At 44.2% G+C, this 16,552-nt stretch overlaps 1 protein-coding gene across 1 annotated transcript in view; it reads left to right on the forward strand.

Annotated features, from left to right (window-relative positions):
• Window positions 1-16,552, forward strand: part of GPAT2 (glycerol-3-phosphate acyltransferase 2, mitochondrial) — a 1,401,514-nt gene that overhangs the window by 125,909 nt on the left and 1,259,053 nt on the right. Inside the window, exon 3 of the mRNA XM_069212686.1 lies at window positions 1,880-1,953. Coding sequence (XP_069068787.1) covers window positions 1,880-1,953 — 74 coding nt within the window. The remainder of the gene's footprint in view (window positions 1-1,879; window positions 1,954-16,552) is intronic.

Below are 16,552 nucleotides of genomic sequence, written 5' to 3' on the forward strand. Positions count from 1 at the left end.
CTTTGAACTATTTGCACTTTAGATTCCATAGTTTCAATAGAAGCACTGAGGTTAGAATTTAGGTTGGTGCGCATTTATATAAGCTGCTTAGATGCTATTTTAAGATGATATCACTGTAGTTTACATGCTAAAGAAAACTCTTGAATGAGTCTTATAAATATGGAATGTCTCCTTCCCTCTGCACATTCTGGATTGTTTTTAACTAATGTTTTATTTTCACTGCAGCACTTTTCTCTGACTTATTCAGATATGCAGAATATGAGCTACGTTCACCTTTAAAACCTTTTAAAGCATAATATGAAAATGTCTTCCATGGTGCATGATATGGATTTATGTAGAGCAAAACCTACCTTTCATGGTGTGTCATTCAGTCCTGCCACGCAGCTACACAGCATGCTTATTTAATTGGAATCTGGTGCATAGGGTATGCAGTTCTTATATTGCTATGTAGGTTGAAAGGTTTGCCTCTAAACACCTAAAGGATGCGTGGCAGAACATAGCCCCGGACGAAATAATCTGTAATTTTTGCTAAAATGGTGTACAAACGATTGAGCATGTTATATGTGTTTGTTCTCTATTAAGGATCTACCAACCGCGATTTATAAAACTACGTTTTGAAAAAATATGGTATTACAACTTTAAAAACTGCTATGGAGATGATAACTTGCCCGGTGAATGAATTACTGTGTTGAAAATGCTTTACATTTTTTAGTTATTTTTTAAAATTGTATTAAATTGATGTATTTTAAATATTATAGATGTCATTAAAAGATCTAAATCTCTAATAAGAATTTGAGATTGAAACTTGTCTATTTATTGTATAGATGGATGTTAAATGTAGAACATAAAACATGCTACACAACATTAATTTTGAATTCAAATTTTATTTAATGGAAATATATTAAATTACCTTTGAATTGTTTCTGAAATTTAAATTACAAAAAATAATTTATGCCTACAAAAACTAGTTTTAATTTGCATTCATTATTATTAAAACTGTGGTTTAAAATTGATTAAAATGAATTTAAATATTTTGAAAAATAAAATGTGTTTTTAATTCAAAATGATCAATTTAAATGTTTATTAACTAAATATTATGTATTTTGTATTTTCTGTATTTTTTTATTTTTATCTATTTTAAATCATTTAATTTAAATTAATTTTTTGTGCAGGGTTTTATTTTAAGTCACAACCTCTTATTATTTTCTATTGGGAGGATGTTGGACTACCAGTGGTTGGCTACTAATAGTCCTGGACTTTACTGCTTTTTAGTAGTAGTAACTTACTGTTAGAGTTTGGGAACTATGCAAAATATTCAATGTAAACAAAAAAGTGGTGTTCACTAACCACATCGTCTTGAAATGTTATTCTATGAATTCTTTTTGATGCTAGTAAAATCCCCTTCAATATAGGTTGCTTTTGGAAGGAGCTGAGAAATTTACATTTGGTATAAAAGTAATCATAATTGATAGGTGTAATACTGTTACTCATATGTGCTCCACAAGTTATGTTTTTAATGACAAATTGACATATTTTAAATAATTTTTATTAATTTGGTGACCATTTGATTTGCTTTGCTTACTGATCTGTTTGTTGTAATTAAAACAGCGAATGTATGTGTTTGTGTGCACATATATTTTAAGGTATGCAGCAGCCTGTATAGTGTTAATGCATTCATTTGTTCCAAAAGTATTTATAGCAAATTGTAAATTAGGTCTTTTATACTTTACCCCTGGATAGTGTACAGTTGAAAGTACTAGCTCAGTGTGTCTTAATAGAAAGTTTCTGTAGTCACCCTGTCCATGCTTGAGGAGTTTTGCTGATTAAGAATGACTTTAATTTTATCTGTGTTCTCTTTTTCAACATTTCTTTTTCACAGGAGAACTTTTTTCACAAAGGATTTGCCTCCATGGGATTTTGCAATGCTGCTTGCATCACAGAGGAGAGAACAAGGTATGGAAATCAGGTGACAGTCATGGACCAATGTTTTAATTGGTTGTGGCATGTTGACTGCCGTTAGGGCACTGGTAAAAGCTGTAGAGTAAAGGTTTTACTTGAAGATGCGTTTTTTCACAGTAATAGATGTTATTACCTCTGCAGATGTTATATCTTCAACAATGTCTGCTAATGTGACCTTATAGTGATATCTGCGGTCTGATTCCTAAATAAAGCAAGTCACTCTGCAGACCTAGAACTTTGAGAATTCTCTACATATTTAGATGTAGTGTAATTTTCTGCAGACCTAGAATCACCGGGGACTATGGTATTTTCAGACTGAGACAATTCATCAGTTGTCTGAAGATGTGGTCAGTCCAGAGCAGAGGGTCAAAGACCAGCATAAAGTCAATGAGTGACAGGAGAGGTAACGGGATTATGGACAGTTAATGGACAGTTAATGGATTGTGATGTAGTGGATGGCTGACTCTTTGTTTTTTCTTTTTGACACTTAGTCTGCCATCTGATGGTGGCATGGCTTGAGGGTATGCTGAGAACCATGAGAGATGGTTAGCTTGACTGGTAGATAAGTGGGGATGCTGCTCATTATGGCTTTATAAATGATGCAGCTGCTTTTGAAGATGACGCAGCCAATAGAGACCCATCAGGATATGGGTGAGGGAAAGCCCTGAATGAGATGGCTGCATTTAGGATGTGCCAAAGTGGAGTCTTAATGGTCATGAAGCCTGATTTTACCACTATCAAGATGCAAGAGTATGATGGCTTAAACAGTTGTTCTAAAGTTGTTTTCTTGAAGACGCTGTTTCACTTATTTAGAAAAGAGGGCTATAGCTGGCTGACTTTCTTTTTTGGCAATGTGTTCTTGAGGTTGCTGTTTTTCTCAATGGAGGTTGAGGTCTTTGGCAATGTGTTCTTGAGAGTAAGATTGATGTCAAGATGAATCCAAGTGACTTGCCATTTAGTGAAAATAGGCATTTGAAGCAGTCAAGTTTCAATACATTGAGCCAGGTCTGTTCTGTTTCTTGAGTGTTGTTCTTAGCAGATACAAGGAATTCTGTCTTGATTGGGTAGAGCTTCAGGTAAGTTTTGTACATCTTGGTCTGGATGATGTGCAGGCTGTGTTGAAGGGATTGGAAGCCTGAAGCAGAGAAGGCTTTCAAATAGGCATATTGATGTATCTTGATTTTCTTATCTATGAGAAGAGTACTAATTAGCTTCATGTATGGGTTTAAGATGACCGAAAACCATATGAAATCCTAGGTCACTCCATAGGTGATGGGAATCCTTTGGAACCTGGAGATGCCCATGTGAACAAACTGGTGGTAGTTGAAAAGGTAGGAGGAGAACAACTGAAGGACATTGTTGGTGAATCCCATTTGAGACTCCAGTGTGCGTATGAGGTTTGGATGGTCGACTGTCGAAGGCAGCTGAGAGGTCAGCAATGTCAGCAGCCAGGATCCTCTTCTGCAGTGGTCAGAAGAGCATTGTATACTATGTGCATGGTAGCAGCCTCTGTGCTGCAGTGTGGTCTGAATCCAGAGTGGTAGTCATCCAGGTGATGATTATCATTGATGTGATCTTGGAATTTCACATAGACTAATTTTTCAGTGACCTTGCTGATGAATGGTAGTTTAGTGATAGGCCATTAGTTACCTAGGTCATCTTGGTCTAGTGTTAGTTTCTTTAGGAGAGGGAGTGTGCCTTGTCTTGAGAGCTCCTGGGACGATGCCTAGGGTGAAAGAGCCATTGATAATGGTGAGCATGGGTGATAGCGCCCTCGGAGAGACCTTTGATGATAAGGGTAAGACGTCCTCGTCACAAGAAGTATCTTTGAGGGAGTGGCATATGGCAGTGAGATTAATGAGAGATAGGGTTTGAAGGCTGACCAGTGCAAGATTCTGCAGGAAGTGGTGGGGGTAGAGATGAAGCAGGGTTGCTGTTGTCAATGTGCTGTTGAATTTTTTTTTTTTTTTGTTTCACTGAAGATGATGTGGATGGAATTGCACTTTTCCGTGGAGTGAGGTATATGTGGGACTGACAGAGGGTTGATGCAATGCTTGATTTTTCTTGAAAAGGGTTCTGCTGTGGTTGGTGTTTTTTTTTGTTGGTGTTGCTTTAGTACTTTAGCTGATGTGCTGAACTGTCTGGGTTTTGCACGGAGGGATTTCAGTATCACAAGGTCATCAGGAATTCGTTGTTTTTTCCATTTTCTTTCTGGCCTGCATCTGGATCGTTTAATGAAAGTAACATATTTAGATTGCCAACTGCTAAAGGCTTCAGCTTGCATCTGCCTGTTTTAATTAGGGTTTGGCTATTCATGCTGTTTTCCAAAAAAGCATTGGAGTTTAGGCAGTGGTGGTGTCTGATGTGGAATTGAGAGGGGCAATGATGAGTTCAGGCATTAGGTTGTCTATGGAAATGTCTTTGAAGAACCTGAGGGGTTGGTATTCTCTTTTGTGTTGTGTTGACTTAAGGTCTATTTTATGTTGACATAGGTTTGTTGGTAAGTTGCTGGGCAGTGAGATGGGGATAGCAAAGCTGTCTGGCTAGTCCAGGCATATAAACTGTTTCATTGGATTATTGATGATGTTGAGAAGATAAGGTTGAGGACGTGGAGTATGTTGGTTGTGTGACATGCTGTACCACGATGAGTATATCATTGAGATTTAAGACAGCTTCTTTTTTTCCAGCTTGTGTTGTATGAGAGGTTGAAGTCAAGAGAGTGGTGTGGACATGTCATATGGTCAAGGAGATGTGAGAATTTGTCAGTCAATGAAAACCCTGTTCTGCTAGGGAGGCTTGTAGATGAAATGGACAGGGGCAGTCCGAGTTAGAGTGGGAAATGGCATGTCAGCAGAGCCATGGAGTTGAGTGTTACGTGCTTGCCTAGAATGAAGGATAAGGAAGACTTATGGGTGACAGTGAGGCCTCCTATATTCTTGTGTGTGTGATCCACATGATGCTATAGCTTGTGGGAAGAAAGATATCTAGGATGTGCAAGAAGGTGGATGTTGTTTCTGTGATGAAGTGGGCATTAAACTTGTAAGAGGAGATGAGGGCTGAGATAGCTGGTGTGTGGTGTACTACAGAGCAACCGTTGATGTGCCTGAGTTGGAATGTGTGTTCAGTAGTTTGAGATTGAGTGGTAGGTAGTACAATGTGTACATGGTTGGGGGCTATATGCAAATACTATGTGAGCGTCCAGGTTGTCTAGGTTTTGGCGCTATTGTGTGGATTAGCTATTTGGGTTGCTGGGTGAAGCACATCAGTGCATTTTACCTTCAAGTTTCAGTGAAACTGAGATTCTGACCCAAGGCCCTTCCTAGCCGTAACATATGAAGGGTCCAATGCTAACAGGCCCAACTAGGTAATAGCTTGTCTTTGGCTGCCGTTTGCTGTGGATGACCTGATGAGTTGATTTAACGTAGGGAGAAACCAGGAAGTGGTGTCACTGCTGGTGGAGACAAATGAGTGGAATCCACTTCCTGTTCAGATGGATGATGGTAAATAAAGGCCTCTTGCTTGGCTTCTTCTTTAAAAGATGATTTTGTCTGGAAACATGCGATGTAACATTTTGTGCAGATGAATGATGGGAATTCCAGTGATGTCTCTTCCTGTTCAGATAGCTGGTGGGGAAATCCAGTGATTTCACTTCTTATGCAGTTGTATGATGAGAAATCCAGTGATATCACTTACTGTGTATATGTATGCTGGTAAATCATGGAGCGTGAATACAGACCCTTTCAGGTAGCTTGAGCCTCTGCCTATTCAACCCCTCATTGCAACATGTTTTTCTGGTGCTTTGTACCCAGGCACACGTCTTTTCTTCCGAAGCCTTCTAGAGAGCTTGTGCCTCCCAGAAAGCACAGGTCTTTACAGTCCTGGTTCATAAAGGTATCACACATTTCCTCTACCTTGGGCCAACTTGGCAGGTTTGTCCTACCACACTTAGGGCCGCATTGCAACCCTGGCAGTCTTAAGACCGCCAGGGTCGCAGTGGCAGTCGGACCACCGCCAATGTGGTGGTCCAACAGCCACATTACGACCATGGCCGTTGCTCCTCTATTGGACCTCCAGCACCACTACTACTGCTCCACTGGAGGCGCTAGTGGTGCTGCCAGTCCTTATCCTCTAGGGCAGTGCTGCCCTGCAGATTACGAGTGCAAGCGTCCCCATGGCCAGACCTGTCGCGCTTTTCACTGTCTACTTTGCAGACAGTGAAAATTGCGACGGGTGCTGGTGCACCATACGCACCACAGCATTGCCGCTGGCTCAAAAATTAGCCAGCGTCAATGTTGTGGGCTGTTTCCAGTTGACCCAGCTGGAAGCTCGTAATGGGTCCCGCAGGAAGGGGACCACACTGGTGGTAACCTGACCGCAGAGATTGGCAGGTGGCCTTTTCCTTCCGCCAAACTCATAATGACCCCCTTAATCTCCAGGGTCAGCTCAACTGAGAAACTGAACACAGGAGACAAGTATTGGCAGATTTGGGCCATCAAGGAGCCCCTGGAGACCTTTGTGAGCTTCTGCAAATCTGGACCTTTAGTCAACCGGAGGCTTTTCAGATCTGATTCACTGATGTGGCTTGTGTATTAATGAGAACTTGTTCTTATACCTTATCTCCTAAGGTGTATTTTATTCACACTAGGACAGATAAGTGGTGACATCCTGAATTGAGATGCCCTCTAGAGCCATTAAACTTCACTTGAAAGGGGAGCCTTTGGAAAGATGGAACATTTACATCACATGGGCTTCTGTGTTCCAGGAGCCAAATTAAGATTTGACCAGGTGTTTTATTCCCTGCTTTAAGATCTGTGAGAATGCTGTACAAATAAATAATTGTCTTCGCTGCCTTTCCATATCTCTTTCCTAACTATAATTCTATCTCACTGACAAGACTGTGCCAGATGAAAGAAGGGAATCTGCTGCAGTCCCACACTACTGGAAATGCATTATCATCCGGAAGGTGTTACTTCAGGAGGAGTTAACACTCACGAAGCAAGGTGTACATATGGTCTGTAATCCATCATCACCGACAATGGTTTGTTCTTCATCATTGGGTCCTTCATATATTCACATGCTTGAATCGTTACCCATTGTTAGCCTGGAAATGTGCTGTGCTCTTAAATAGTAGTAAGCTGTGTTAAAATGGTGTTAGATCTCAACATCACTGTTTATTTAGTAGCACATCCACACCTTTTGAAGCCTTCTGGACTTTAGCCGATGTTGAAGTGCAAGTTCTAGCTCTCCTACGCCCTCCAGAAGCCACCATAGAAGCTCAGGTTTCTACTGCACATCGTGCATGAGGGGGTCTCCAGGCAGAGTTCCGCTCTAACCTTTCAGTGACTATATCCGGTTACTTTTTTGAGTGTACTTCAGGACTGAACCAGCCCTACCTTTAGGGGTACAGTATGGTATTTTAGGGTAATTTTACCTTTAACTGGGTCAGGGAGGCTTTTTTTCAGCTACCAACTGTCACCATGGCCAACCAAGAGAAGAAACCTCTTTTCAAGGCCTGCTCAGCTTGTAATCAAAAGAAGATATATGCTGATGACTCACATGAGCAATATATTAATTGCAGTTACCTCATGCACAAGCCTTCACTCTGTAACATTTATAGTGCCTTTACATTAAAGATCCTAAAGGACACAGAGGAGACTGGCCCTCCGAAGTTTGGAGAAGAAAAAATACCCTCCTTCCATTTCAGATGTCCCTTCTTCAGAGGATGATTCCATGAAAAGTGCTTCTCAAAGCACTTCCACAAACTGTGCTTTTTGGAGCCATTCTGCAGTTGCTTCTTTTTCCTGGTGAAAGGAGACAAAGACTGGACTTTGTTGTGCATTCCTGCTTGTGAAGAAATCTTCAAAGGCTTGTCCTGATCTTGCCTCCTGTTGTTGACGTCTCAGGGCCATCAAAGATTTCCCCTGCCAGCACCTGGACTCTCTGCTGAGACTCCTGCCCTGCAAAGTGGTGCCCTATCCAGTTCCTGGGGCCTTGACAGGTGAAGCTGCAGAGCAAGATTGAAAATCCACGCACCGACCACTGTGCAGAGAAATTTCCAATGCATCCTCCGAGACGTGGCTGAAGAAACCACGCGCCACCGGCTTCCGCGGCTGAAGAAACCACGCGCCACCGGCTCCGCGGCTGAAGAAACGACATGCCGCCGGATCCGCGGCTGAAGAAACCACGCGCCGCCGGCTCCGTGGCTGAAATTAATGCACTGCTTGCTGCGCGGCTGGAAGATCGACGCTTGCGGCTGGAGAAACGACGCGCGCCACATCGCTAACGGAGGCTGGTAACAACGCAACCCACACCTTGCGGTTTTGCTATCCGTGTGTGGCAGGATTTTCGACACAAACCTTGCTGGGTGCGGAACAAATGACACAACGCCTGCCCGGGCCTGAGTGCTGCCCAGATCGCTTGCTTTTAAAATTGATAACTTGACTTGTGTATGTTGGATTTGTCGTTTTGGTCTTATTCTGTTTAGATAAATATTTCCTATCTTTCTAAACCTGTGTTGTCATTTTGTAGTGTTTGCATTAAGTTACTGTGTTTGTTGGTACAAATACTTTACACCTAGAACTCTGAAGTTAAGCCTGCCTGCTTGTGCAAAGCTACCAAGGGGGTGAGCGGGGGTTAACTGAAGGTGATTGTCCTTTACCCTGACTAGAGTGAGGATCCTTGCTTAGACAGGGGGTAACCTGACTGCCAACCAAAGACCCCATTTCTAACAGTATGACTTCGCTCCACTAATTCACCTCATACTAGGGGATAAGAGGGACATAGCTAGAAACATCCTCCGAAGAGGTGCAACAATTTCAGGGGCTATTATTGACATGGCTATCGATGTGTCCAATGCAGGTATTCGTCAGTTGGCAGAAGCGGCCATTTTGAGAAGGCAGGGTTAGCTACTGGCACTGTTTTCCTTCCATAAGTTCAAGCAGAGATTTTGGACATGTCGTTTGATGCTGCCACCCTGTTTAGCAAGCATGGTGATGAAGATTTGCAGAATATTAAAACAAATATTGTTACAGTAAAATATCTTGGCGCTCTCCATTGGGGCTCAAGAAGATCTCATGCCTATATAGGAGGTAATCACGTATATGGAGGTCAAAACTGTCCATATTATTCTCCAAGACAACCTGGATATGACCAAGGAATAGAGGGCAGTATCCCTGCCATAGTTTTGTCTGCTGTTTCTGTTGCTCCAGACAAAACTATGGCAGGGCTACTGGACAAAGAAAGAGTGCCTGCTAATCATTCTACCAGGACACTCAAAACATGCTTTGCATGCTTGTAGCTGCTCCCCCCACTAACAATCCCACATCAATAGATAGGGGGTATAATTTCCCTATTTACCTCTGAGGGGAGCCAATAACAAAGGGCTGCTGGGTGAGGCTGAAAATTTGCTTGTGACATAACTCAGTTCTTCAAAAACTTTGTATGCCCACTTAGGAGGGAACATCATCTTTGTTTGAGGGAGCTGTAGCAGGAAAATCTCCTTCTCTTCCTCAAAAAAGCCATCACAGCAGGTCGGAAGGCCTAGAGGAGTCAAGGATTGTATTCCAAATTCTCCCTAGTAAAAAAATAAATAAAAAAAATAAAAAAGACCTATCACTTGAGACCTATTGTGGACCACAGGGAGCTCAACAGGTACACCAGAAAGCAGACCTTCTACATGATAATGCTCCAAGCAGTCCTCTTAATGTTACCCGTATATTTTCACATCCCAAAACATTAGAAGCCCAGAAAATACCTTAGCTTGGTATTGGCGATGCAGCACTACCATGCTCTCCCCTTTGGCCACAACTCAGCGCTGTGGATTTTCACCACTTCCAAATACTTTTTCTCCCTGTCAGTCAGCCTGGTATAGTGGCAGGCACCTTAGAATCCTAATGTCAGGCTTCACTTCGATCCTACATCAAACAGAGTAATACTTGCAACAGATGCCTCCATAGAAGCGTGTGGATCTCACAAGCAGGAACACATGCCCATAGCACTATGAAGAAAAGAAGCTCCATATCAACATCCTTGAGCTCCAGGCCATTAAACTGGGTCACCAAGCATTTCTTGAAAGGCTGGCTACTCAGGAAGTTCTTAAAAGAACAGTGTTGGAAAATGGGTTAGGTAGGTAGCTACACTTAGCAATAGGCCACTAACCTCCACTTAGGTCCAGTTAGGTCTCAGTAAATTAAACCTAGCTCAACCCTTGGTAGCTTGGCAACAAGCGACAAGGCTTAACTTGGGAGACAGTCTAAAGCATTCAAATATCACAAAACAGTAATTAAATAAAACACAGGAAACAGTTTAAAAATCCAAAATCAATTTCTACAAATAGATTATATTTTTATATTTAAAATTACACAAAAACTAATAAAATCGGATAAGGGGAACCGGAGATATGATTTTTTAAAGAATTTTTGTTTTCTAGCGCCTAGAATCAAAAAGCGCCAATCTGGTCATCTGGTCGCACCTCGACCGGGGCAGAGACAAAGTTTAAGGCAGATCGCGATGGAGCCCGGCTTGGCTACTGTCCGCGGGATGCCTCGGTCAAAAGTTTACCTTCGGACTTAGTTGTTTTTCTCAGGATTTTCTTCAGCAGGAAGAACCTGCCAGTCCATTACGACCTCCTGGAACTCTTCCTCGGATACGCATCGTGGGAGCCCTCGGTAGAGATTTTTACCTTTGGACTTAGTCGTTTGTTCGAGGTGAAAATCCTTAGACCGGGCAAACCTGGATCTTGATCTGACGTCCTTGGAGCCCTCCTAGGATACGCTGGCTGGGAGGTCCCGGTCAACATCCTACGTTCGGGCTTAGTCTCTTTTTCGGAGATTTTCTTCACCAGGACGAACCTGCAAGTCAGACGGGGTTGCGGTTGAGGCAAGCCGGCTAGAGTTGCTGCGGCGGGTCGGTACCTCTATGGAGCTTTTTTCCCAAAGTTCTCCAAACTTCTGCATCTTCTTCCAGATGTTCCTTTAATTGTCTTTTGGGGTCCACAGCTCACCCCAAGGTTCCAGAAGCTCTGAGATGCTCCTTGGGGGTGTGGACTACAGCTCCCAGAATGCACCTGGCGCAAACTCCTTTTGGCCACTGGACAGGGGTCAGCTGGTTGGTTGCTTCAGGAGTTGTTGCAGCGGACTCTGGTTAGCAATTTTTCACCTGTAGCAAACAGGGAGTCCCTCCTTGAACCAGTTGAAGCCAGGCAAAGTCCTTCTTTTGGTGAAGCCCAAGTGTTCAGCTGGTGCAGTCGTTCAGAGTGCAGGGTCCAGGGGCATGCCAGGGGTCCAGCAGGGCAGTCCTTCTTCTTCTGTAGTTCTTCCTGGTAGTGGTCTGGTAGGGAACTGAGGTGTGGGTGCAGGTCTGCCAGTTTTATCCTTGTTCCTGGGTGAAAATCAGGGGGGTGCTGGTTCTCCAATCATATCCCAGGGAGCAGCATTCCTCAAAAATCCATCATGGCTGAAAGTGATTTTTGGAGGTTACATCTGGCTGAGCCCACCCACTGGTGTGGCTAAAAATCCTAAACACACCCCTTTCCTGCCCTCTCCTAATATAATCAAGGGGGCACCTAATTGTCTGGGTTTGCAGGATGTGAGGGTGTTGCTGGGTTGTTCCAAATGTCCTTCTCTGTCTTTGAAGACCAGTTTGGCAGCCCTCCCCCTTCCTGCTTCAGCATCTGCTGAAGGGAGATCTCCTCCCACAGGCACATCTCTTTGTGTGAAGCCAGGCCACTTCACACCTCATCAAGGCAGCCTTGCCAGGCTGCCAGAGGCTGGCCAATTGGAGCACAGCAGCAAAAAAGCTGCAGGGCTGAAGTTGGCAACTTTTCAGGTAAAGTTTAAAACTCTTTACCTGAAAAAGTTATATTAAATCCAACAACTGGAAGTTGTTAGATTTATTATAACAATTAATTTGATACCAAACCTCTGTTATCTGTCACTTAAGGTGACTTTAAAAATTAAAATAACATCTCCCCATTCTAGCCTATGAAGGCCATTCACTACAATGAGGGAGAAACTAATTTGGCTGTTTTTACCTCACCAGGGCTTATAAAACTATTTTTATAAGGTCCCTGCTTATAGTTACATGGCACCCAGCCCTAGGGGCACATAAGGCACACATTAGGGGTGACCTATATGTAAAAATAAGGTAGTTTAAGACTTTGGAACTACTTTTAATTCCAAAGTCGAATTTGCATGCAACTTTAATTTAAAAGCAGCCAGCAAGGCAGGCCTGCCTTTAAAATCACACTGGGCACCTCAGCAGTGCACCTATGGGTGCACTACCTATGCTGGGGTCCCTAAACCTCCATTCCCTACCATATACAAGGGACTTACAGGTAGGTTGACTTACCAAATTATAATTAGCCTAATCTGCATACTGCATACACAGAGCACAGGCCCTGGTTAGTAGTACCCAGGGCACCATCAGAGTCAGGAAAACACCAGTGAAAAGTGGAAAATGTGGGCAAAAAATTTAGGGGGCCTCTGCAATCAGCCCTGTTCTCTCACAAACAGACAACACAGCATCAATGTTTACATCTTTAAATAAGGAGGAATGAGGTCCTGAACTCTGTTAGAAGAGGCGCAGTCACAGTGGGATTGGGCCATCTTCCATCAAGTGAACATTGCTGTGGACCATCTCCTTGGATGGCAAACAATTGGGCTGGTACACTCATTCGATCGTTATTGGACTGTCATGAATGGGAGCTCCTCCAAGATGAAGTGGATCACATCTTCCACATATGGGGTCAACCCACACTGTTTGTCATCTGAAACAACAAGAAATGCTGATATTATGCCAGCAGGTTTTAGCAACCGAGCTCCAGTGGCAAAGTCTTAATGATTTGATGGTTCCTCATATTTGGGTATGCCTTCCCACTGTTTCCCCTGATTGCTAGGGGCCTGAGGAAAGTGAAGACGGCCCATGGTACTTGTGATTCTTATTGCCAAACCTGGACTTACCAGTATTGCTTCACGGAGTTCCTGAGGCTCTTGGCACACTCTTAAATACCATTGAAGATGCATCCCAAGCTACTGTCCAGGCACAATGGATATATTGATAGACTTCACTGATCCTTCGGCTTTTAAATACTCCCCCAGGCATCAGACTGGATCTTGAAAATCTTCAAGAGTACAACATGTATGTCGACAGATGGCCCTGCACCGATATCGCTTTGTGCCAGGCGTGATGTGCAAGGGCCTAAATAGGCATCCACCCATATGCGTTGACATCAGGTCCTTTCTTTCCGCACCAGCAGACACTGATTCAGAACTACCCCTCATCTCTTCGAGTCTTCCCCTTCTTCTAAATTTTCAAAATCCAGTGAGCAAGGGTATTATGTCACCTTACAAATCTACAGGGTTTGAACCCTGAGAGGAATGTTGCAAACAGATGTCTGACTGACCCACATGTTGTTTGCCTGGGGTCAGATTATGACTCCAAGCCTACAGTGATTGAGGTAAACTCTCCGTTGTGAAGCACTACATGACCCCCGCGACAGGATCGGTCAAAGTCAAAAGATATGCCCACTGCAGAGGTGGCTCTCGAGACCCGTCATCTTTGTGCTGGAGGTTCTCAAGTAAATTCTCAAAGAAGCGCAAGATGTCAAAGCTGGAATAAGCCCCATCCTGTTGCTCTTGGTTTCCCCAGGAAGTCGCAAGGGCTTCAGCATGCCTTCAGATCACACTCCTGAAGTAGGTCCATTTCGAGGTCTAGTCTGACCTTGGTCACACAACAACCATAATTTCCATGCCTGTCTGTCACCCCCGCAGTAAATCGAGAAGTTTTGTGATGCCATGATGCACCTTTTTGACACGTTACTAACTCCATCTGGTGCCATTTCGAGCCCAAGGAACTGAGAGGCCTTCTAACTGGGCCTGAGTTGGCAGGTCTGCTCTTGTCACCATTTGGGCTGTCTGGATCGACTCAGGAATACAGACAGACTTTCGTACTGGTTCTCTCCCCAAAGCTACAACCTACACCGGAATGCGATCTACCAGTGCTGATGCTGGCGCCATTGACTGCGGACGATGACAGCCAACCCATAGTGCGGTCCAGCGCCACCTCTGCCGAGGCCGCACGCTCCTTCATCTGAGTTAGCACTCCTCTTCCATCTTTCTGATTCAAACGCAGTACCTCTGTCTTCCATTAGGAGCCAGGTCCTTCCTGACCTTTTAGGCTCAAATTCAGACCACTGGGGTTATATTATTTGAGGCAAGATTGCTGAACAGTACTTGGAGGATAACTGGTACAAATATCTCCAGGGTGCCAGTTGTCCGGATACTTCCCCATCCACTGCTCTAGTTTCTGAACCAGGACCAGCCACTGAAGACTGTGCCTATTTAATTGTGGTTATGCGAAGGGTGTCATAGGTTCCTTGACCTCCACCATCCAACTCTGGAGGTCAAAACTAATATCCTGGCACTGACAAAGTTGTTACAACCTGGCCACATAAGTTCTGAGCGTCTGTTACCATATAATGAAGCCATTAAACCTATGCTCTTGGGCATCTGTGCCAAGCCTTGCTCAGGTCACCTGAGCATCACCAGACCACCTTTGTCACACAAAATCTCTTTGCTGAAAGCCTTGTGGTGAAGACTACTGCCAGCAGAGTAAACCTAAACTCTTTTTCATCTACTCCCCTAGACAGGGATTCGAAGAGACTAGAAACCTTTGGCAACCAGGACAGTGGACATCCCAGTTTTTACACCCAAACTGCTGTCTCTCCCAAACCTCTTTAGCATGTTCTTAGGCAGCACACAGGCACCCTATCGACAGTAGGGTGTGTATGACACTTTTTCTCAGGGTTTAGTGGGGTTACGGTATGCCATTCCTTGAAACCTCCTTGCATTTTTCACCAACTCTGTAATGGCTGATGGCTCCCTTGCAGCAGGGCATGCTGGCTCTTTTGGCCAAAGGAGCCATAGAGAGGCTTTTGGTTCCAGAGGTCCGTTGTGGTTATCACTCCCGTTACTTCCTTGTGCTTAAAAAGGACAGCAGCCTTTGTCCCATGTTAAACCTTCACCCTCTCAAAACCTTTCAGAAAAAATAAAAGTTTAAAATGCTCACCCTGGAGACCGGATGGTAGTGCTGGAAATGCGGACTGCTTATTTTCACATTTCCGTCATGCAGACACACAGACGTTAACACTGTTCTGGATTTTCCATAAGCATTTACAGTACTCTGCGCTCCCCTTTGGCCTTACCAGTGTAAGTGATGGCTGTTGTTGAAGCACATCTTCTGAGGTCAGGTGCTCCAGTCTTCTCTTACTGTGGCGACTGGCTGCTCAAAGGAGTCTCACCCCAGGCAGTCATTGCCCATCTCCAAACTACAATGAGCCTCTTAACATCGCTAGGGTTCACTATCAACATCTCAATGTCACACCAACTCCTTTTCAGACACTCATTGGAGCTATTCTGGGCAAAATGCTGTTTCTCGCTATCCCCGGAGTGGAGAGTCTACCTCATTTCGGGTATAGTCACAATGTAACAACTTCTGTCCTGATCTCAGTGACTATGACTCTGAGGCCCCTGGGACTGATGGCCCCCTGAATCCTGCTGGTCAGGCATGTCAGTTGGTGGGCTGTGCAGTGGGATCAGAAGTCCCAGTAGACACCAGCGGGGATCTTTCGGAGACTCAAAAGAGACCGTAAGACATTGGTACTCATGAAGCAGGACTGCAAATGGATCGGCAGAAGACCCCTTTCCTCACCACACCTAAGCTCGCAGTGGTGACTAGCGCATCGCTTCTGGGTTAGGGAGGCAATCGGAGAGGTGGTGCTTAGAGACATCTGGTCTTTAGCGGAGACCCCACTCAGTATCAACCTTCTGGAGCTGAGGGCCATCGACTTGGCATTGAAAACCTCCCTTCCCTCCATCAAAGGAAATCTAGTGCAGGTTCTTACAGACAACACCATCACCATGTGGTACTGCAACAGTTAGGGCTGGCTGGGGGTTGTGAACACTGTGCCAGGAGGCTTTGTGTCCGTGGACTCAGCTAGACCACCAAGACATTTTTCTGGTGACACCCCATCTGGTGGGCTCCATGAACGCCAGAGTAGACAAGTTAAGATGGTGACACCTTATGGATCAGGAATGGCAGTTACATCTGGGGTTGGATGATAGTCTTTTCCGCAAATTAGGAGAACCTGACTTGATCTGTTTGCCACCACCGAGAACGGGAAATGTCATCACTTTTGTGCGTTGGCATTTCCAAGGTGTCTCTTACTTGGAGACACGTTCTGCATCAAGTTGAACTCTGGACTCTTGTACGCCTTTCCACCAATACCTCTTCTGCCCAGAGTTCTGAAAAATATCAGGACCAGCCTGGCAGAAGTCATCCTACTGGCCCTCGATTGGGGACAGAGTATGGTACCCCAAATTCCTGTACATGAGTAGTGGATGCCCTCCTGGCAGGCATACATCCCTTGACCAAATCTGTTTATGCCTACTTTTGTGATATGTTTGTGGTTTGATGTAGTGTTAAACAGATTGAATTTCTGTTGTTTGTTTGGTCCTTCACTCAGCAAGGCCTTGCTGTTAAGGACTATCTATCGGCCCGTTTTGGCCTTTTTATGGATACCAAGCTAGCCATCATT

This window comes from Pleurodeles waltl, chromosome 11, assembly GCF_031143425.1.
Source record: "Pleurodeles waltl isolate 20211129_DDA chromosome 11, aPleWal1.hap1.20221129, whole genome shotgun sequence".
Taxonomy (NCBI): Eukaryota; Metazoa; Chordata; class Amphibia; order Caudata; family Salamandridae; genus Pleurodeles; species Pleurodeles waltl.